The sequence below is a fragment of the Octopus bimaculoides genome, chromosome Z, assembly GCF_046866305.1.
Source record: "Octopus bimaculoides isolate indiv1 chromosome Z, ASM4686630v1, whole genome shotgun sequence".
Lineage (NCBI taxonomy): Eukaryota > Metazoa > Mollusca > Cephalopoda > Octopoda > Octopodidae > Octopus > Octopus bimaculoides.
In genome coordinates this window covers 19,235,726-19,258,938 of record NC_142944.1, presented here as the reverse complement: position 1 = coordinate 19,258,938, position 23,213 = coordinate 19,235,726, and the positions used below count along the sequence as shown (strand labels likewise).

Genomic DNA, 23,213 nt, shown 5'->3' with positions numbered 1-23,213 from the left:
ATTTATTGGTGATATTTCAGTTCATGATCCAGAAAGTGAAACCACTGAAATTTAACAGAGATTGGCCTAATAAAATGAAGGTAAACTAATGTTGAGTAGTACAAGAGATGGAACTGGAAGAATGTTTTGCTTTGAAACTGAAAGTTTATTTTAAAATCATTTATTTATAGAAGAAATGGCTGACTCTGTTACATGACAAGCAATTGTGAGAATTGTATGCAACATGATCAACATAGATGAGCTGACTGAAAGGTATTATGTTATATGAGATATTTGTATTATAACAATGAACAACAGGAAGTACAATTAACTTTCTCACATAATTGGGATTAATTCATAATTCAACAGTATACAGTGAGGAATCAATGCTTTTGGTGAGTCACCATATATTTTTAGATGGAAAAGTTTGGAGGAGTTGTGCATGCAGCCATTATCAAGGTTTAAGACAAGATTCTTTCTTCTTTGGGTTTCATGTCCCAGTCTTAATTTTGTAGAATTTATGTAATGGTGGGTATCAATTGACTTGAGACAATATGTAGTTAAGGAGTAGGTTAGTGTCAATAGACAACCAATAGTTAACTGCTGCAGCTTGAGGTGTATGTGCTACATGGTATATCAACAAGCCTGTATAGATTGGTGGAAATAGTATGCTCATAGAGACAGAAGAGTTTTATGCAATTGTTCTTATCAAGCAAGCCACTATGTTCTTGGCTTAGTAGAATGTAACAGCCTAAAGTGTGTCCATATGCCAATCACTAAAAAAAGTGTTGCAACATAATTGCCAGTCATAATTGAACATGTATTGCATGATACTGAAAATGCCAGTCACAATTTTATAGATCAAAGAGAATGATATATCCACATAAACACATCTGGAAAAGACATGGAACGATGTAAAAATTAGATATTAGGCCTTGCATGGCACACCAGTTGATGATTTGGATACATATTTGCAAGAATAATAATTAGTAATAATTATACAAAGGAAACATGCTTACAAAATTTGTTAAATGTCTTTGATAGTATTATCCTGCCTAATTCTTATATTTTAGTACCTTATATATATATATAGGAAATTAATTGTTATGGCTGGTCAGAGATTGACCATTGGTTTCATACCTATAAAGTGCTTAGGTGTATAGGCAACTATCAGACTCAAATGGCCAAAGGTGCATAACCTCTCTACAACTGGAGGAAGAAATATGTCATGGTCAGTTAGTTTTGTAAGCAAAAAATATCTCTCCATGTAGGAAGTGATAAAGGTGGGATGGGATTATCCCCCTTACATCGGTTCTGGCCATGGTGATATTCGATGATGCTAGGGGTCTATTCAAAGAATGGGAAATTCCAAGCTTGTAGTAGGAAACGTTTTAGATGGGGGCATTGACTAAATACTTCTTTCCTGGAGTATAAAAGGGTCTCTGTATCAAGCAAGCTTCTTAGGATTCTTGTTCTCTCTGCCAAGCAAAGCTTACATCATTTGCTCCCATTTATGTAAGTCTCCTGATGTTCAAGGAGCTTCCATTTAATTATGTATAGGGTTCCTTCCTCTTTTGAGCACCATATGTGGCTGGCCAAGAATGTGATGTTGCACCTTTCTAGTATCCTAAATGAAGACCTGTGGTTGTTCAGATATTGCTTAAATAGGGGCCTGGTTGAACTGACATTTTATCATGTCTGTGTATTGGATGTGCTACTACCAGTAATGTTTCTTTCATTAACTCCGGGTCTGATGTTGCTGTGGTTTCTACAAGTGTTATTGCTGGATTTGTGGCCATTGTTATTATTCCTGGACATGGACCAGGTGGTTTTGTTGTTGCTCGTGTAGCCACCATTTCCAGCTTCAATGTTGGTGCAGTTGCTGCCATTGTAACTGTTGGTATTGTTGACACCACCACCACCACCACCATCACTGCTGCCATTGTTGTTGCTGTTGTCAGCAGATGTGTCATTGTTGCTTAGGCTGTTGCTTTGGCTGCCAGTGCTGGCCACACCTAAGCCTCATACACGACCCATTGGCTTTGATTCAACCACCACCCCCACCCTTACTCTACTGGGCAGTTACTGTATACCTCACATAAGCATCATGCCTCTGCTCACAGCTAGGGGCACTCACTAAAATTTTCTTAATGCTGGGTGCACAACTCAAGGAGACTTAAATTGTGCCTTGATCAGTGTCCCTTTCAATATAGAAGGGTAAAAATTGATTATAATGAATTGGGTGAACTTTGCCCTGCCTCTACCCTGGTTAGTTTTAAGCCATGAAATCACTTCATTAGTACTATGCCATAATGAGAAATTGAAAGCTCCCCTCTCCTTTATATCGTCGCTGATTTTTGCTCTTGGTAGAAGTATTAGCTAAGAGGAATGCTTTTATCATCATCAAATATCATAAACCAAACTTTGCCTCTAGCCCCAAATGCTACCTGATTAACCCAGCCAAATCAGGCAACCACCATCACCAATGCTTTCTAAGTGACACCAGCAGCAGTGCTTTTTATGTGGCACCAGTACCCACATCAATGCTTTTATATAATTGTAATAGTAAAAACCAAAAACATTTACTAAAAATCGGATTTTAGCATTTTGTTACATCTCATATGCATCACTTAAAATTTCAAAGAATACAGTTGTTTCACAGCCAAGTTTCTGGCAAATGACAATCTCTGCAGAATTCAGTAGGTTTCACTTTTATGATCATGAAATGAAAGATCACCTATTTATTTATTGCAAACGATGTTTCAAGAATTTTGAAATAATTGTTCAAACCCATCATAAGTGGGTCCTTATCGAGCTTCATATCCTCATAGTAATTGCGGCAAAGTCAAATGTGGTGAAAAGGACAAGGAAACTAATTTGTTTGCTGTTAATCACTTTTTCGCTCACTCTCCTCTGTTAATATTTAATACACTTGGATAATTAACAGCCACGTTTTCCTCATGTTAATCTATATATATAAAAATGAGAATGTGTGTCTGTCTGTGTGAATCCCTAAAACTCGAGAACTACGCAACCAATTTCATTCAAATTTTACACATGCCTTACTTAGGGTTCCAGTTGTGTTTTAGTCAAAAAAAATTATTAACTTCTTGCAGAGTTCGAGCACACGGCAACATAATATCTCCTCCACTATTTAAGTATTACGTGTCAAAAGTGAAACAAAAACACTCATGTCAAATACTTTCACTTTAAAAATGAAACTATTCCACTAACTGAAACAATCACATTTCGATACTGTAGTGACAGATACTTTCACAGAGAGAGAAAGAGAGAAAGAGAGAGACAGAAAGAGAGAGAGAGAGAGAGATGTATATGTATACGTATACATGTATATGTACACCATTTCGATACTCTAATGACAGATACTTTCAGAGAGAGAGAGAGAGAGAGAGAAAGAGAGAAAGAGAGAGAGAAAGAGAGAGAGAAAGAGAGAGAGAGAGAGAGAGATGTATATGTATACATATAGATGTACACGTATATGTATATATATATAGATCTATACATACATGTATATGTATACATATGTGTAGATGTATATATATATATAGATGTACATGTAATATGTACACATATATACATATATACATGCATACAGATATCTATACATATATATACCCATCAAACACACATACACATGCACACAAACACACATTAGTCATTTGTTTTCTTATCCAAAACTACGTCAAAAGTACTGAATGGATCTTTATGAAATTTGGAAATTATATTCTTTGCATAACGGCCATAACTCCCATGAAAATTCATATAATTTTGATGTTGATGAAATTTTAACCCGAACATAACAGATGAACATTATTTAGAAAATGATGTCACACGTTATCGAGGCTACCATTCTTTCTGGATGTGCAAAAGGGGATGACGTCTTTATTCCAAGAATTCCTCTTACTCCATCAGGAGCAGACATTCCTTTTACATTCAGAAGACTACAATTCCCCCTTCGTGTGACTTTTGCCATGTCCATAAACAAATATCAGGGTCAAACACTGTCTGTAGCTGGTCTTCTCTTGGAAGAGCCCTGCTTCTCACATGGACAATTGTATGTTGGCTGCTCAAGAGTGGGCAGCAACAAAAAACCTATTTGCATATGCTCCACAAGGGAAAACAAGGAACATAGTTTACAATGAGGTGTTATAATCACAACAGCAAGAAAGTATGTACATGATCACCTTCTTTTACGAAACTTCATTGACTTTCATATATTTATATTGATATACATATATATACGTGTGTTTGGGTGCGTGTGTGTATATACATCTCTATATATAAAGATGATGCGTAGTCTAGACAGCGTTTTTAGATTTCATTATTCTCTTTAACCCGGGCAACGCCGGGTATTTCTGCTAGTTATTAATATAATCAACCTCGTATTCATTTCAAGGACTTCTGCAAGAGAGATATGCAGTCAACAGATCTGGATGTCTTAAGATGGGATGAAGTCGCAAATGATTGCCCACACTGAAGACAAGTACTATGCAAGGGGATGGAGTGAGAGGAGAAATTGAAACTTGCCACTGAAGAAAGGAAAAGTCTGTAACAATGGTGGAGAGCTTCTTCAAATGCAGTCGCTACAAGACTGTCACACATGTGTGGGCCTGTACAGCCACAGCAGATGCTGCACCACCATCAGCAGCTGACAAAGAGTTCTCCAGGTGCAGATCCATGGTCTTTTAAGACTGATGGATGTCTATCTACACAGGATGTTTCAGGGTATTTAGCCAACACTGTGCTATGATCATGAATGTTGGCTTACTTCTGAAAGAGTACGATTGTGAATACAAGTGGCTAAAAGGGGTTCCTCCAAAGAATCTCTGGAGAAATGTTAATTGACAGGATGTACAACTTGGAGATCATGGAATCCCTCTAGGTTGACCTGCAATCAGAAGCCTCAGCTCCAGTACTCCAGCACCACAGACATGTAATTAGATTACTTTTTAAAAATAATCTTTCTCTCTTTTACTTGTGTCAGTCATTTGGCTGTGGCCATGCTGGAGCACCACCTTTAGTTGAGCAAATCGACCCCAGGACTTATTCTTTGGAAGCCTAGTACTTATTCTATCAGTCTCTTTTGCCGAACCGCTAAGTTACAGGGACGTAAACACACCACCATCGGTTGTCAAGCGATGCTGGGGGCGGGGGACAAACACAGACACATAAACATACACACACATATATATGACCTTGCTTCTTTCAGTTTCTGTCTACCAAATCCACTCACAAGGCTTTGGTCGGCCTGAGGCTATAGTAGAAGACACTTGCCCAAGGTGCCACACAGTGGGAATGAACCTGGAACCATGTGGTTAGTAAGCAAGCTACTTACCACACAGCCACTCTTGCACCTATCTCTACAGATTTTCTATAGAAATTGGAGCCAGCACTGAAAGTTACATTTTATGTACAAATATGTCAATGTAAGCAATGTGATCAACAATGAAAAAATAGGTAACGGGTGTACATGCATCTTTCAGGAATTCTTGCTCCTTCTTCAGCACCATGTCCAACCCATTAACCATCCACTAACACATTGTTTAAATAGCCACTAAATTTAGCAGTGTAACACAATTGGATATATCAATCTTACATATTAAACACGTTCCTGGCAACTGGTATGTACATATCAATTGCTGATAGGGACACCGTTTTCCGTTATGCAACCATAATATAGTCCCAAGTATATTAAAGTCTGTCCTACCTGTGTTAGCAATATGATTCAATTTCTTCTAAAAGTTATCTACAGATTTTCTATAGAACTTAGAGGTAATGGGTGTATATATGTATTCATCCATTAAGTATTTTTCTATCTTCGATCGCATTGTTTACATAGACGTATTCGCATATGAAACATCGTGACTTTCAGTGCCGGCTCTAATTTCTATAGAAAATCTGTAGAGATAAATTTTTAAAAAGTGATTGATTCGCACTGCTAACACAAGTAGGACACAACATTAACTTACAAGCCTCTTACTTGATAGTATATTATGGTTCAATAACGAAATACGGTATCCCTACCAGCAATTAATATTTCATTAGAATGTCGCACGAAAGAATCACAAGACGGATTCTTCAAGCTGAGCCAACCAGCCGGAGACCAAGAACGAGATGGTGGGATTGTATCCATAGTCTTAGTTAGTCACGCTTGGGAATCCAGCAGGAAAGAGTAATGACGGTTGCTTCTGATTGTGCCCTATAGAGGAGTGTTTGAGGACTCTACCCCGACGACTTGCCTAGGAATAGTGGGCGAAGATGGATGGATGTACTGTGCATATCAAAGTAAAAGAACGAAAATTTTCATTAAAGAAACGTAAATAATGGGCCATAGAGAACCGGTTAGATACAGTAGAACATCTATTGTGATGTTCCATTATTTCAGGCGGATCCACTAAACATTTTCTCACATTGATTATTAATACTATGGAAATAAAGCTATTAACTACCCAAACGTATTAAATGTCAGCAGAAAAGAGAGCAATTATCAGCAAATTAAATTACTTTCTTTCTAAATTATAGTCTTTTTCATATTCGATTTTGTCCCAACTGCGGTGAAATCAAAGCTCTCCTAAGATCTTATGTTAGATTTGAACAAAAGACACCAGATCTGTTTTCACCCAGAAAGAACATTTTCGCTTCCGATAAGGTAAACAATTTTACTTTCATAGAGACCTGGAGTCGAAAAGCATCCTGTTTTCACTCTTGAAATTTCATGGAGATAAGACGAAAGTTGCACTTTATTCTGAATAAATAAGGTTAATGAAGTACTACTTAACGTCTTATATCGCAACTCTGTCCTCTTCGTGTCTAGCGTATGTATACTCACAAAGTTGGGGACGAAATTCCGTTTGTGCACCACACTTTCGTGCGCTTCCACACCGGAGTCAAAATCCAAGGATATGTCCGTATAATCTCCAGCTAATTAATATATGCAGGTTTCAAAGAGAATCACTTACCAGATAGCAATACTCGATTTCTTAAAGTGTTTATCATACACGTGACGTTTGTTTTTATGCTATCGCCGTGTAAACAAAAACATTACATGGCCATAAGTCGGATTACGCTAACTGTCGTGAATTTGAAACTTATTATTTTAGTAAATTTGGAAGGGTTTTCAAAGTTCACCAATCCAGTGTAAAACATTCGTGAAAAAATGTAAAATGTAAATAGAATATTTGACAATGACAATTAACAAAACTCCAAATTAAGAACATGATGCAATCATGCATAGATTTTCAGGGCTTCAAACTGAGATGAGATGATGATGATGATGCTGATGATGATGATGCTGATGATAATGATGGGAAATGACAAGCAGCAAATCCAAAAATTAATTTGAAAATATGAATAGATGAAACAAATTTAAAATAAGCATCACTATTCTAAAAAAGTTGTTGGTAATGGAAAAGTTTAATAAAAGTTAAATAAGCTGTCGTCTGCACGATCAGAGTAGCATCCTCTCTATAAACAAGGAATGGTAAAGGCATACGAAAATACGACAGCATTTAGTACACTTGTACTAAAGTTCAGAATTTAGTAGGCAGAGAGATAAAGTCTAAACCATGCCCGTTGCTAAGGGGTACACTGGACAGCACTGCCCCTTCTGATTTACTCCAATTCAGCATTATTACAAATCAGTGCCCACCCGTGCCCCTGGACTGGCTCATGTGCGGGCGACACATGAAATCTTTCGAGCGGGATCGTTGCCAGTGCCCCTGGACTGGCTCATGTGCGGGCGACACATGAAATCTTTCGAGCGGGATCGTTGCCAGTGCCCCTGAACTGGCTCTTGTGTGGGACTGTCGTAGGATTTTCGTAGGATTTTCGAGCGAGATCGTTGCCAGTGCCCTTGGACCGGCTCATGTGCGGGTGACACATGAGGGTTTTCGAGCGAGATCGTTGCCAGTGCCCCTGGACTGGCTCTTGTGCGGGTGACACATGAAATTTCGAGCGAGATCGTTGCCGGTGCCCCTGAACTGGCTCTTGTGTGGGGTTGTTGTAGGATTTTCAAGCGAGATCGTTGCCGGTGCCCCTGGACTGGCTCTTGTGCGGGTGACACATGAGGTTTCTCGAGCGAGATGAGCGTGGCCGTTGCCAGTACCGCCTGACTGGCCTTCGTGCGGGTGACACGTAAAAGCATCCACTACACTCTGAGTGGTTGACGTTAGGAAGGGCATCCAGCTGTAGAAACTCTGCCAAATCAGATTGGAGCCTAGTGTAGCCATCTGGTTTCACCAGTCCTCAGTCAAATCGTCCAACCCATGCTAGCATGGAAAGCGGACGTTAAACGACGACGACGACCCCATCCAGGCATCAAAGTCTGACGAACCTGATCTAAACTAAAAGTTCTTATCATAATTATCTCTTGTTTATAAATCTGGTTTTATAGCTTACACGTGTATGTGTCAAAATTTCATTTACATAATTCCTATAAAAAGATCGTAATATAAAAACAACACAACAAGAAAGAAAAAAAGCCATAAAAAATTAATGATTAATGTTTTCTTTTGATTGGTTGATTCTTTTTATGTAAGGGAGAGAATCGTATTTTGTACCACCTTTTTTAACGTGTGATTGACGGAAGACACTTTTTTTCATCCCTTTAATAATCAAGTTAAAGAAAAAAGTTAAACATGGAAATGTATCCGTTATAATTACAAACAAACATACACATTTTAAATTAAAATATGACTCATAAACATTTCTAATTACTGGTTGTTTTTCCAGTTCCCGAAACTTATTACTTAATGGAGCACTTATGACAGTTATTACTACATACGTGTAATAATAATAAACATTACAGGTACTGGTAGAGAACTTTGGTCAAAATGTCTAGTGGAATTAACGATGTTGAAGGTAATTTGGAAAAACAACTGGATGAGGTGAAAGCTTTACAGGCAATCTATGCTGAGGATTTCCAGTTATTGGAAAAGAAAAAGTCTCGGGTAAGGATTGTTAATATTTCTGTAATCTATTTATCAAAGAACACGAGGGCTTTTCGCGTGTTAACATTAACAACTAACAACGAACTGAAATGCATGAAAAAAAATCTACGAGATGTTCGCTACTAACCGGATATGTGTTGAATTCAGATACTTTGGAAACCAAATTTGCAATTTGACGGGAGGAATCTCTATTTGATTGCTTGAATTGCTAGAAATGGCAACCAAATCCCGTCTTAAAAACGACACATTGGATAATGTTGTTCAATATACTATATCTGGAAAGAATATTCAACTTTCAGATTATTAAAAAAAAAAAAGATTGACGCAAGTAGTCAAGTTGTAATTTAGATATACGCAGACAGGGATATCTTTGATCATAAGTCTAATTGATCGGTGTTGAGCTGGGGTTAAACACGTTTCACCAAAAATACATACGTGCATGCATACATATGTGTGTGTGTTTATGTGTGTGTGTTTATGTGTGTAAAGCGTGAAAAGGATCAGAAACTGGATAACAAATATATTTCTAAACTATTTCACTTGTCTACCACAAATAGAGGGAACATTAAAACAAACACGAAGAAAAGAACCCACGAACAAACTTATTAAAGAATTATTTCCAATATCTTAATTAGTTTTTTTTTTTTACAATCTATTCAATATTTTCTAAGTTTATTTTTACTAAATGATAAGACAAAATAAGATGTTGGTCAAATAAGATGTTAGCCAAATATTTTCGAAACCATTTGATTAATTAAACTATATTTACTTACGTTAATTGTTGTGGTTTTGAATTATGAAGTAACTTTAGTTTTTTGATTTGCCTTAAAATGTCATTATGTTAAAATGCAACATGTCAGTGATAAACGAGTTTTATAATTAGCACCTCTCTAGTCACAGGTGTGTTATCTTTCCATATAGTTTCTTTATTTGCTAAATAAAAATAATAAAACGCTAAAAATAGTTGTTTAGCTTCAAGTAATTCTAATTGAGTTGACTTATTATAAAAGACATTCCAGTCGCGACCATCTCGTATTTTACGCTGACACACATACACTCTTGACGACGTTATCCAAGTGTGTCCTCTCCCTTTTCAGACAGGATATATAGGAGATTTGCTTGTTCTTTGTAATAGGTCGATCAACTACGTAGACACTTTCATCTATTAGTTGTCCCAGACTATTCCTGATCAAGCAGACCTATGATCAAAACGTGATCATCTCGTCTGATTGTATGGTTGTATTGTTCAATATGTCCTTTATTTAAAGCAGAATGTGATTTGAGGGATTTTTGGCTACCATGTCTAGTAGTTCGAGCGACCATATAGAAGCACTTACATTGATTCGTTTGATCCATCTTTATATATATATATATATATATATATATATATATATATATATATATATATATATATATATATATATATATATATATATATATATATATATATATATATATATATAATGTCGGATGTGTTTTATTGAATAATATAGCTAGTTACATATATTTTGTAAAAAAAAAAAAACATCATTTAAACCAGTGAATATTCCTTATTGCTAATGGGCTGACTAAACAAAAGACTGAATTAATTATTCCATTATAAAAGGAAGACCAAATTTACTTTTAGTACTTTCTCTGTTGACAAATATGACATGTTGTCTTGTGATAATAATAGTGATTTAACAAACTTTTGTTGAGTTTTGTTGAACGAATATAGTAATCTGTTTATTGACTGTACCATCAAATAAGTGTAACAATGTTATTCACACTTTTATGTTGAATAAAGCCTTCAGATAAGGTATGTTCCAGTTGCACAACAATTCACTTTGTATAAACATTCAGTAACTCTGGGCTTGAAATAGAAAACCGTCTTTTAGACCTCAAGTGACTTGACGAGCTCAACTTTCTGAATGATTGCTTAAGAAAGGATACCTAGGTTTAGTATCTTTGAAAATTTCTTTACAATTCTACTTGAAGGCATTTTGAACAAGTTGAAATTTCTCATAAACTTTGTGTTAACCAGAGATATGAAACTATCTCTACTTACGAAAATACTAATGGTGTTTTGTATACACAATTTGTCAAATCTTCCAATAAAGCTTTTACATATTACCACCATATAGTTTGGCAGCAGCCTGTCAGGGCGTCTTTAGAAAAGCATTTACAAGTCTTAGGAACCGTCATCCTGTGACCACTATTGAACATTGTGACAAGTCAATTCATGGCTTGGAGTTCATCATTGATCAGGCAAAAGCTCTTGATTAAACTCAAAGAAATTCCGAGTTACACTGTTGGCAATTAATCCATTTATATTTGACCAAACTTTTAACTCATAGACTCTATTCTGGTAATAGCAGCAATCAATGCTAAATGTCTTTTCTGCAAGTTTCAAAGTAGCTATGGAACAGGTGTCCTGAACATGAAACTGTTTCCACTAATTAAATAATGTTGGCAACAACTTCAGCTGTAACACTTGAGATGGTATTGAAAACATGTGTGAAACTAGTTTGCAAGGGACATAAAGTAGATGGTCTGATAGAAAGTGATACTTTTGGAAGTTTTATCCATCCAGATTTAGAAAAGAGTCTTTTAATAAGATTACAGCTTGAGAGAAACTCTGTTTCTATGACTGCTATTTTGCTCTTCACTCCAAAGTTTGTAGTCTCTTGTATGGTGGACCTCAAAATAAACAATTGAAACTGTCCTAATATATACATGTTTGTACTTTGACATTGTTCTGAGCCAGAACTTTCAGAAGCTTCATGACAGTGTAATGTTTAAAATATGGAGATGATTTATAGTTATTTTTGAATTTAATACCTTATACATTGATCCTTCAGCATTATTTACTTATACATCATCCTATAGTGCTTAAATCATGTTACTCTTCTCGAGATAGTAAATTTATAGTAACAGAAATCTAACGGTTTTTAAGGTAGGGAATAATTGATCCCAATATTTCTTAGTGTGTACAGATTGTTATTATAAATGGTAAAACACATAAAAGGCATCTAGCTATTAATTACAGTGATGCCATAAACAGGTTCACACATCTTGATAAGTATCCTTTACCTTGTATTGATATTGGGAGTTCAATTAACCTTCAAAGTACCTACTACCAAGTTCCCAATTGAAATGAAAGCAAACAAATATTTCACAATCAAAGGTAAAGGAAGCCTTTATCAGTTTATTTTAATTTCCCTTGGAGTGTCCAATGGTGTGCTTTGTTTCCAGTACATCATAGATTCAATCATTGAGCAAAAATGGCTCACACAATGATTGGAGGCATACAAGATGTGGATCAAGAACCTTTTGATCCCAACCCATGTGACCCCCTCCCACATTTCAGGTTCTATGATACTAACATTCTGGTCTAAAACGATCTTTCTTAATTTATACTATCTATCAAAATTTTATGTTAATTTATGTTCCAAACACCAGTTTAACAATGACTAAGTTATTTTAATAAATATTTTATTATTTTCAAAATTAATTGTAACAAAGATTGTATATTTCATCATAAATATTGTAACAAAAGGGTTAAATCACTTCATAGTGTTCTTGGCTCCTTTTTTACCTTATTATTTTCAGGATATAACAATGTCTGCCACTTTAATTTGACAGTTTCATGTTGTGAAAAAAGAAAATGTATTTCATCAACTGAAGCAGGAAAAGCTATTTAGTAAAAGCTATTAATGTGTCCATATCATTGAGACAGATAAATCCGATGTTTTAATTGTAGCCATTTGGAACCGAAGGTAGTCATCATGTAACCTTCTCTTCCAAGACATTTCAAAGACCGGTAAAAAACGTGAGTCATCACTTTTTAGCAAATTGGTATTTTGCTATAAACCACTCACTACTGTTCTGTAAGCTACATGTTTAACAAGCAGTAAAGAACATGAAAAATTGACAAGCTGTTACATTGGAAAATGGATTACCATTTACAATTTGGGTACTATATATCGATCTAATCAACATAATGTTTCTCCTGACAAATTTTCCATAAATCTCTGAGTTAGGTCTCTAACTGATTGACTACACTGATGGTTATAAGACTTAAAATTGTTTACATTTAGTCCTATATATGATTTATAAATATATTTATTTATATACAGTTTCTTTTACTGAACAGAATTACGAAGACAATGGTTAAGCATATTAGAATTACAATCTTGATTCCTATTGTAACCAACATTGTTTTTTCTTTTAATTTAGCTTTACGTGATGTTTTGTGGGAAGTTTGGTGTTACGGAGTAGGAAAATTTTATCGCGTTGTTATTAAATGTTCTATTACTTATAATTAAGGAAAAGTGCTTGCTTAGTATAGAGCTAAGTTATGTAGTAGATGGTACCAGTTAATATTCTTAGATTAGTATCTGTTTTTCTTTTAAAAAATTTTTTTTTTACCGTATTAGATAGAATGACAGAAAATCTTTTTGTGCCATTCTTTTTGAAAGCATTACTATAGTAAGCAACACACTTAATAAATATTGTTTTATTAACTGATATATATTCTAAGGGAGACATTCTTAACCAAATTCTTAGTAATGTTCCCAGGGTGACGAGATAGTTTATTTATATAGCAGTAAGGTTTTTTGTTTTGGCTTTCTTAGAAGTTAAACAGTTTTGAATTAAACTCTGAAGTAATGATAAAACTCAGATTTTTAGAAACATGTATGTAAATCTTTCCTTGTTCTTATAGTGGGCTTGGATTAATACAAGTAAGGGCCATCACAGTATAAGCTACCAGTTAATCTTGGGAATTGGGCTTTAAGCTGGTGGGGTATGTACAAAATAATGAAGTTAGTTACTTTGATTGAGTTTTCAAGCCTCTAGTGTTACTTTTGTTTGGAAGTCTTCAGTTGGCGCTATTATTCTATTATATTCAGTTGCTTTATCCAATGGATTATGAGTAACAGAAGTTTAGTAAATATTAGTTTCAAATTTTGATACAAGGCCAGCAATTTCGAGGGAGGTAAATTGATTACATCAACCCCAGTGTTCAATTGGTACTTTTGTTGATCCTAAAAGGACAAAAGGCAAATTTGGCCTCAGCGGAATTTGAACTCAGAATGTAAAGACAGATGAAATGCTGCTCATTATTTTGCCCAGTGTGCTAACAATTCTGCTAGTTCACTGCCTTGTAATACTAAATATTAGTATCAAAAATGGAAAAAAGATAGGTGCTGTTCCTATTGCCATAATTACTAAACCAACTAGTAATTTCTTCAGTGTTTATCCATAAGTTTAATCTCACCTGTTCCTTAATCTTAGATCTTATTCTATCTAAAATCCTTTTACCAATTCTCGTGATATCAGGCTTAATTTAATCAAAATGATCCAAGTGTTCATATGGAAATCTGTTTTAATGATACTAAGGAATGAAGTAAGGGGTCTTAGGGCAGAGAGGCTTGGTTCTATCTTACAATGAAATGTTGGAGGTGACATTCAGTCCCAAGTTGCTAATATCCATGAGTATATTCCAGCATATCATTTTATAACAATTAATATTATTTCTACTAAGACAGTTATATGAATCACATTTTACAAGGTGGAGATTTCTTGTTATATGCAAATGAACTAGAGAACATCTGGAGAGTTGTGAAAATTTCTTATTTTTGTTTGCAATTTTTTCTGATAATGGTTTATATCCCTTATCAAATTTAATACCAAAAATCTTTCCATCATACATAAAAAAAATATATAATTTTCTCTCAACTGTATCATTCCCAGTAATTGTTCATCTCATGCTAATTGTCTTTTGACAACTTTGGTGTACTTTGCTAAAGTTAAGCAGAGTATACCAAAGTTGACTTTTGATGTTTAAAGCAATAAAATCTGCCAACATTATTTAGATAAAAACTATATTGTGCTATCTTGTTTCAGGTTTCTTGAAGAGATGAGTATGTTGATAATATGTTTTAAAATAATTTCGACTCAGGCCATTTTAGGGACAGTGATATTGTCAATTTTGTATTTTTGTCAACTTCCAGAAATATGGAAGTTTTTGTTCAAATGTGTGCTTGTTAATTTTGTTTAAATGAACAAAAAAAAAAAAAAGGTAACTTTATTTTAGATTAACAAAGGTTTGAATAAGTGGTCAGTATTGCTTGGATTTAGCAAGCATTATCCAAAGTTCATGCTTTAATACCTCCATCATAACAGTATCTGCTTTTTTCAGCCAAAATGTCAATGATTTTGTTAAATTTTATCGGCTTTTTTTCATTAAATTTCAGTTTCCACATTTTAAACTGTCATTGAGGCCTGAAAGAGATAATGATGATTGGTGTGAACATGTCCGTGTTCATATGATAATCAAGTATAATGAAGGGTATCCATACAGGTTTGTAAACAGAGAAATATCTCCTTCCAGTTTATGATGTTAATAACATTTCTTTTTAGAAAAAACAAACAAAAACAAAAACAAAATGAAAAACTGTCCAAATTTTACTGTAGTTTTAAATAAACCAAATGTGATATAGGAAGAATGAGAAAGGTGCAAGTAATGAGCTGAAAATTACCATATGTTTTAGACTGAGTATTGTTTGTATATTAGTTGTATAGTCTAATACACATTGAATGTGAAATAAATGAAATTGCTGTGATTAAGGTGGAATTAAGTGGTGGCTATTGTTGTTGTGTTGCACCAGGTCAGCTGAGATTGAATAGGCCTGTGATAAAACGCATTCTATCTGTGACCATCTTACCTTATTAACTTCCCTTAGATAACCACCAATAAATGTGTTCCGCTTCTTATACCATCTTGAAGGAGAACTAGCTGTTGTTTCTAGCAGGAGGAATGACTTTATGGAGGCTCCTTCAATGGCTTGTTAAATTATAGTGTGCTTTGGAAATACCTGAAATGGAAAATAATTTAGACAAGATGTGGCATTCACGATGGGAAGGCTGCATATACTATTTGTTGCGAGGTTTAAGGAAAAAATAAACATAAGTAACAGTTAGACTGGTTACCTTCCAAGCAGTTGATCCAGGTTCATCTCCCAGCCAACACAGGCATTAGCTTTTCATGGTGGTGCCCCAACATGGCTGTTGTCTAATGACTGAAACAAATTAACGATATGGGGGATAATAAAATGTAGTGTAGTGCATGCAGAGAGTGAGAATCAAATATAGATCTGTTAAAAGTGACAAATTTTGAAGAACAGAATCCATTATCAGAGTAAGGAAAAAGAAAGGATAGAAAGAGAACAACTGCCAATGCTGATCCCTGGAATTGAGGGTTTATAATTAGAGATTGCTATTAATTCCATAAAATATCTTATTTTTTTACTGTTTCAGTCAGTAGACTGTGGTCATGCTGAGACACCACCTTCAAGAAATTTTAGTTGCATGAATTGACCCCAGTACTTGTTTTGGTCTCTTTTGCCAAACTGCTAAGTTATGGGGACATAAACACACCAACACTGGTTGTCAAACAGTGGTGTGTGTGTGTACACACACACACACACACACACACACACACACACACACACACACACACACACACACACACACACACACACACACACACACACACACACACACACACACACACACACACACACACACACACACACACAATGGGCTTCTTTCATTTTTGTCTACCAAATCCACTCACAAGGCTCTAGTAGGCCTAAGGCTATAGAATAAGACACTTGCCTGAGGTGCCACGCATTGGGGTTGATCCTGGAACCATGTGGTTGGGAAGCAAGCTTCTTACGACACACACTTTCAATTTCAAGAAATTCATTTATTTCAGTCTAACAAATTGTTAGAAATTAATACCGTTAATAGAAAAGATAGTTCATTAACTTAATTAACAAAAATGTTTCATTGCTATCCATCAACTGTTATTTAGTAACAAATGTCTCACTCAACAAATTTGAAAACCCCAAAATTTGCTAGTAATGTCTTCATGAAAGTCTTCTTCATTAGTGCCTGTTGCTGTTTATCCTGGGTCAACCTTGATCAAACAGATCAATAATCAAAAGAATTTCTGTAATGACTCTCCCATCTGCTTAGTGCAGTGTTTCTCAACTATTTTGTTTTTACATGAGGACTACTTTAACTTCTAGTTTATTCTAATGAATCCACACTGGACCTTTTAATGTTTTAAAAATCCTATTATATTTTTATAATTAAATATAATGATATTGTGCATCATTAAAAGCACCCACCAATACTGTAAAGTGGTTGGAACCTGGTGCAGCTCTCCAGCTTGCCATCTCTAGCACTCAGCACACACTATAAAGTGGTTGGCACTAGGAAGGGCATCCAGCTGTAGAAACCAGGCCAAGTCAGACTGGAACCTGGTGCAACTCTCTAGCTTGCCACCTCTAGCACTCAGCACACACTATAAAGTGGTTGGCATTAGGAAGGGCATCCAGCTGTAGAAACCCAGGCCAAATCAGACTGGAACCTGGTGCAACTCTCTAGCTTGCCACCTCTAGCACTCAGCACACACTATAAAGTGGTTGGCATTAGGAAGGGCATCCAGCTGTAGAAACCAAGCCAAGTCAGACTGGAACCTGGTGCAACTCTCTAGCTTGCCACCTCTAGCACTCAGCACACACTATAAAGTGGTTGGCATTAGGAAGGGCATCCAGCTGTAGAAACCAGGCCAAGTCAGACTGGAACCTGGTGCAACTCTCTAGCTTGCCACCTCTAGCACTCAGCACACACTATAAAGTGGTTGGCATTAGGAAGGGCATCCAGCTGTAGAAACCAGGCCAGATCAGACTGGAACCTGGTGCAACTCTCTAGCTTGCCACCTCTAGCACTCAGCACACATTATAAAGTGGTTGGCACTAGGAAGGGCATCCAGCTGTAGAAACCAGGCCAAGTCAGACTGGAACCTGGTGCAACTCTCTAGCTTGCCACCTCTAGCACTCAGCACACACTATAAAGTGGTTGGCATTAGGAAGGGCATCCAGCTGTAGAAACCCAGGCCAAATCAGACTGGAACCTGGTGCAACTCTCTAGCTTGCCACCTCTAGCACTCAGCACACACTATAAAGTGGTTGGCATTAGGAAGGGCATCCAGCTGTAGAAACCAAGCCAAGTCAGACTGGAACCTGGTGCAACTCTCTAGCTTGCCACCTCTAGCACTCAGCACACACTATAAAGTGGTTGGCATTAGGAAGGGCATCCAGCTGTAGAAACCAGGCCAAGTCAGACTGGAACCTGGTGCAACTCTCTAGCTTGCCACCTCTAGCACTCAGCACACACTATAAAGTGGTTGGCATTAGGAAGGGCATCCAGCTGTAGAAACCAGGCCAAATCAGACTGGAACCTGGTGCAACTCTCTAGCTTGCCACCTCTAGCACTCAGCACACACTATAAAGTGGTTGGCACTAGGAAGGGCATCCAGCTGTAGAAACCAGGCCAAGTCAGACTGGAACCTGGTGCAACTCTCTAGCTTGCCACCTCTAGCACTCAGCACACACTATAAAGTGGTTGGCATTAGGAAGGGCATCCAGCTGTAGAAACCCAGGCCAAATCAGACTGGAACCTGGTGCAACTCTCTAGCTTGCCACCTCTAGCACTCAGCACACACTATAAAGTGGTTGGCATTAGGAAGGACATCCAGCTGTAGAAACCAAGCCAAGTCAGACTGGAACCTGGTGCAACTCTCTAGCTTGCCACCTCTAGCACTCAGCACACACTATAAAGTGGTTGGCATTAGGAAGGACATCCAGCTGTAGAAACCAGGCCAAATCAGACTGGAACCTGGTGCAACTCTCTAGCTTGCCACCTCTAGCACTCAGCACACACTATAAAGTGGTTGGCATTAGGAAGGGCATTCAGCTGTAGAAACCCAGGCCAAATCAGACTGGAACCTGGTGCAACTCTCTAGCTTGCCACCTCTAGCACTCAGCACACACTATAAAGTGGTTGGCATTAGGAAGGGCATCCAGCTGTAGAAACCAGGCCAAATCAGACTGGAACCTGGTGCAACTCTCTAGCTTGCCACCTCTAGCACTCAGCACACATTGTAAAGTGGTTGGCATTAGGAAGGGCATCCAGCTGTAGAAACCAGGCCAAATCAGACTGGAACCTGGTGCAACTCTCTAGCTTGTCAAACCGTCCCACCTATGTTATCATGGAAAACAAATGTTAAAGGATGATGATGATGATGATTGTAAAAAAAATTGTTAGAATATTTTATTGTTAGAATATTTATTGTTCATATATTTTAAAAACTAAATCTTATATGGACTCTTAAAGGTCATGTTGACCTCGGTTGACAACCACTGGTTTAGTGGTGTCTTGGTGCCTTTTTGTTTTAAGACAATTGAGTGTGATTGAAAATTTCTAGAAATTACTTTGTTGGTACATTATTTACAATGGATGGGCAGTTGTCCTCATCTTGTTTGTTGTTATCACAATGTTTCGGCTGATGTACTCTCCAGCCTTCATCAGGTGTTCTGGTGGAATTTTGAACCCAACCCTTTATTTGACTAATGTAAATAATGTACATAATTCCTCATCTTGAAAATATGGAATAGTATTACTTTGTTGGCTTAAGCAACATCCATATATTTAACTGGAAAAAACATACCAAAAATTTAACATATGAGAGAGACAAAACCACAACTGCAGGCAAACCGTCCAGAAGAGTAATAACTGCAAATAACTGATATGGGCGAGACATGACTCTTCAGTCTTGCTGCGAACAGTCCAGTGGCACAGTAAAATGCATCCTGTTTATGCTATTGGATGTACATGTCAATAAAGTTTAGGTTGCTGTGTATGCCAAATAGCAATGACAGTGGTAGATGGTAAGATGTATTAAATGCATTCAGCTCATTCCTTGATGGAAAAAAATGGATGTAAAAAATGACAATAATAATAATAGCTCAATACACTTGCATGTGAGCTGATCAGAAATTTTCTGAAAAGTTGTCTGGAATTAAATATGAATTGAGATTTGTTCAAATTTTAATTGGTTGCTATTTTAGCAATGTTATTATTATATTAACTGTTACTAATAAAACAGATTGTGAATAGGTCTTTAAAATATAATTTTTGTTCATCTTTAGAATACCAAAGATTGAACTTGAAAATGTCAAAGGAATCTCTTTAGAAAAAATAGAAACTCTGAAAAATGATCTTGTACAATTAGCTAAAACCAAAGTCGGTGAAGTAAGTAACAATAATTTGTTTTAAAACAAACTAATTTTTTAGTGGTAGATTGCATTTTAATAAATTAGTCATTTAAAAAAAAAATTTTACTTTGTATTCTGAATTTTTCTTGTTACGTTCTCTGTTATTTCTTTCATTGTAAGCAGTCCTCATAAATATGATTTGTTCCATTAACCCTTTAGTATTCAAATTAGTCAGTCAAATGTACTGCTTATTTATTCACATTATTTTGAATTAATCATGAATTGTCTTATAGCTTCAAGATTTTGATGTTGTGATTGTTTATTTTTAGAATGCTATTGTAGGATTGGCATGAAAGGCTGGATCTGGGCAGTTTCAACATAAAACATGTAGAATATTTTGGTCAGATATGGCTGGTTTAAATGCTAAGGAGTTAACAGAGTGTTCTCAGTAATCTCTCAGAAACTCCATCTTAAAATTCTGATAACTGAGAGTATTGCTAAAATACTGAGTTGTAATTTCAGAGAGGTTAAATGATTGGTTAAGAAAACTGAGTTTCTGATTCTGAAATATGTTAATAAGACAATTATTCTAGCATACAAGTCCTGGTGTAATTAATGTTAATATATTTCTTGTAATTCCTATGGTAGCATTTATGACACTTAACATATATCTAAATCATATATGTAAATACAAACATTTAAGGAATTTATGGTAACAGTAACCTCAAAATTAAAATTATTATTGACTGAAGTTATCTTAAAAAGGTATTTTAGAGAAATCTGGTGTAACTGAATTCAATGTACCTGAGCTAGTTTAGAGAGATACATAAATAGCTATTTGTAAATTTCCGTCTTTAACCCTCAAGGTGCTGATTAAATTTTATGTGCATTAACACACAGATAGAGAGCAAAAAAAAACGCAATCACTGTTCAAACTAAGGAAACAATCTTGTACTTTTCCCTCTGTAATCTTGGATGATGCACATTTAAATCTATCAAAGTCAACAAATGATAGGTCTCATAATGTATCTTGGTGATCCCCATTCCAAAGACTAGTCTTTTTCTTCAGGTCCAGACAGTTTCTTAGCTCTAATCAGCTGCTGATTGTCTACAGAGTTCAAGTAATAACAACAATGGAATACTACTCCCATACTCAGGCTTGTGTTGCTACTACACACACAAACATTCCAGACTACATCCAAAAGAAGCTACTTGACTGATAGGCGAAGTCTCATTCACCAACAAACTGTAACCTTTGGCTCACAGACATATGTTTCCTTGTTCTGTCATTCTACCACTACTGCTATGGCTTTTCCTCTGAATTAACATTTTGCATACCATTTCCACTCAGGTCGATACAGCACATCTGTTTCTCCTCTCTCTATTATTCCTACTGCTAATCAGGTTGTGCACAAATCACTATGGCTAAACCTTCTTTCTCCAGAATGCCAACAATCAGAAATTTACTCTTCACTGGTATTTTTCATGTAGACGTTCACTTACAGATGTTAAATCTGAATGTCAACTGTATGGACTTCACCAGTTTCACTGAACCTGTAAAGTTCATAGGCATTGAATCTTCTTTTAGACTAAACTAATAAATGAAACGTGAGATCAGGTGCATGAAATAAGTATTCTAGGAAGGTGTTGTATGTTGTGTGAATTTCCAGACTGTTGTTCATGGCATAAGAAATTTATGAATGCTTCGTTATTTAACTGAATTGACTAAGTAGGTTAGAGTATAATATGATCATGAACTGTAACTTTTGCCTGTCTCAATGATTGGTTTTATATATTTTAATATTAGGTGATGGTGTTGAATTTGGCACTTCATCTTCAAGATAGTTTAAGACAATTCAACACAAAAAAGCCAAAATCTTTTCATGAAGAAATGTTGTGGAACCAACAGATACAACAAGAATTCAAAGACTCTGAAGAACAAAAGAAATTGGCCAATAATCGGTTACAAGAAAAAAAATTTGTGAGCTTATATATTTATGTATATTTTCTGTTTTATTTATATTAATGTCTAATGTGACTGTTTCAAACAGTAACTAAATATAAATATTTATAAGTGTGTGTGTGTGCATGTGAATGTATATGCATGTGTTTGTATCTGTGTCATTGTCCCTCTCATTCTTTTCATATATGTGTGTGTTGGTTTATATGTATATATGTGTGTGTGTTTGTCTGTATATCTCATCATCATCATTTAATGTGCGTCTTCTATGCTTGGCTATGACATATGAATATATATGTGTGTGTACATATCTAAATATATGTGTGTATATATACATATGTCTGTGTATAATTAGGGTAAGATGAATTTGAAGTCTTACAGGTGTTTCTGAGATAACCCAAGTGGTTGGTTAGCGTGTCCATGCACTGGGTATTCCATCATCAGAGACAAGGTATGAATATTTTTGACAGGGAAAATTTACAGTTTACAAGGAATAAAATTCCCCGTTTATAAGGAATGAAATAGAAGAATAAAGGAGTAAATAAAGAGTACAGGTAGTTAGAAGAATATAGGCAGGAGAGTGATGTTCACAACTCCTCTTTTTCCAGAGGATATGGAACCACCGACTACTCTTCTTTCTTCTATTTTACTACAGATAAGATAACATGGGATTTTTTAATGTCTAACTTTTCCCTGATGATATTTTGCTCATAACTTACAAATGCAAATTTAATTTTAGAATAGCTCTTCCCACTATATATATATATATATATATATATATATATATATATATATATATATATATATATATATATATACATATATATATATATACATATATATATATATATATATATATACATATATATATATATATATATATATATATATATATATATATATATATATACATATATATATATATATATATATATATATATATATATACATATATATATATATATATATATATATATATATATATATATATATATATATATATATATATATATATATATATATATATATATAATATATATATATATATATATATATATATATATATATATATATATATATATATATATATATATATATATATATATATATATATATATATATGTATATATATATATATATATATATATATATACATATATATATATATATATATATATATATATATATATATAT

At 35.2% G+C, this 23,213-nt stretch overlaps 2 protein-coding genes across 6 annotated transcripts in view; one reads left to right on the top strand and one right to left on the bottom strand.

Moving 5' to 3' along the window:
- Positions 1 to 7,072, bottom strand: part of LOC106883594 (E3 ubiquitin-protein ligase HECTD1) — a 104,766-nt gene extending 97,694 nt beyond the window's left edge. For 3 of the 4 annotated variants that reach the window (XM_089365522.1, XM_089365532.1, XM_089365527.1), the window contains exon 1: positions 6,960 to 7,072. The gene's annotated coding sequence lies outside the window, so the exon portion shown is untranslated. Of the gene's footprint in view, positions 1 to 6,829 lie in introns of all 4 variants that reach the window. The other variant, XM_089365524.1, reaches the window with a different exon arrangement.
- Positions 7,073 to 8,536: 1,464 nt separating this feature from the next.
- LOC106881858 (eIF-2-alpha kinase GCN2) overlaps positions 8,537 to 23,213 on the top strand; it is a 114,279-nt gene continuing 99,602 nt past the window's right edge. Inside the window, exons 1-4 of one of the 2 annotated variants that reach the window (XM_089365517.1) lie at positions 8,537 to 8,948; positions 15,188 to 15,294; positions 19,994 to 20,096; positions 21,867 to 22,040. In XM_089365517.1, coding sequence (XP_089221643.1) covers positions 8,832 to 8,948; positions 15,188 to 15,294; positions 19,994 to 20,096; positions 21,867 to 22,040 — 501 coding nt within the window. In that variant the 5' untranslated portion in view covers positions 8,537 to 8,831. The remainder of the gene's footprint in view (positions 8,949 to 15,187; positions 15,295 to 19,993; positions 20,097 to 21,866; positions 22,041 to 23,213) is intronic. The other variant, XM_089365518.1, reaches the window with a different exon arrangement.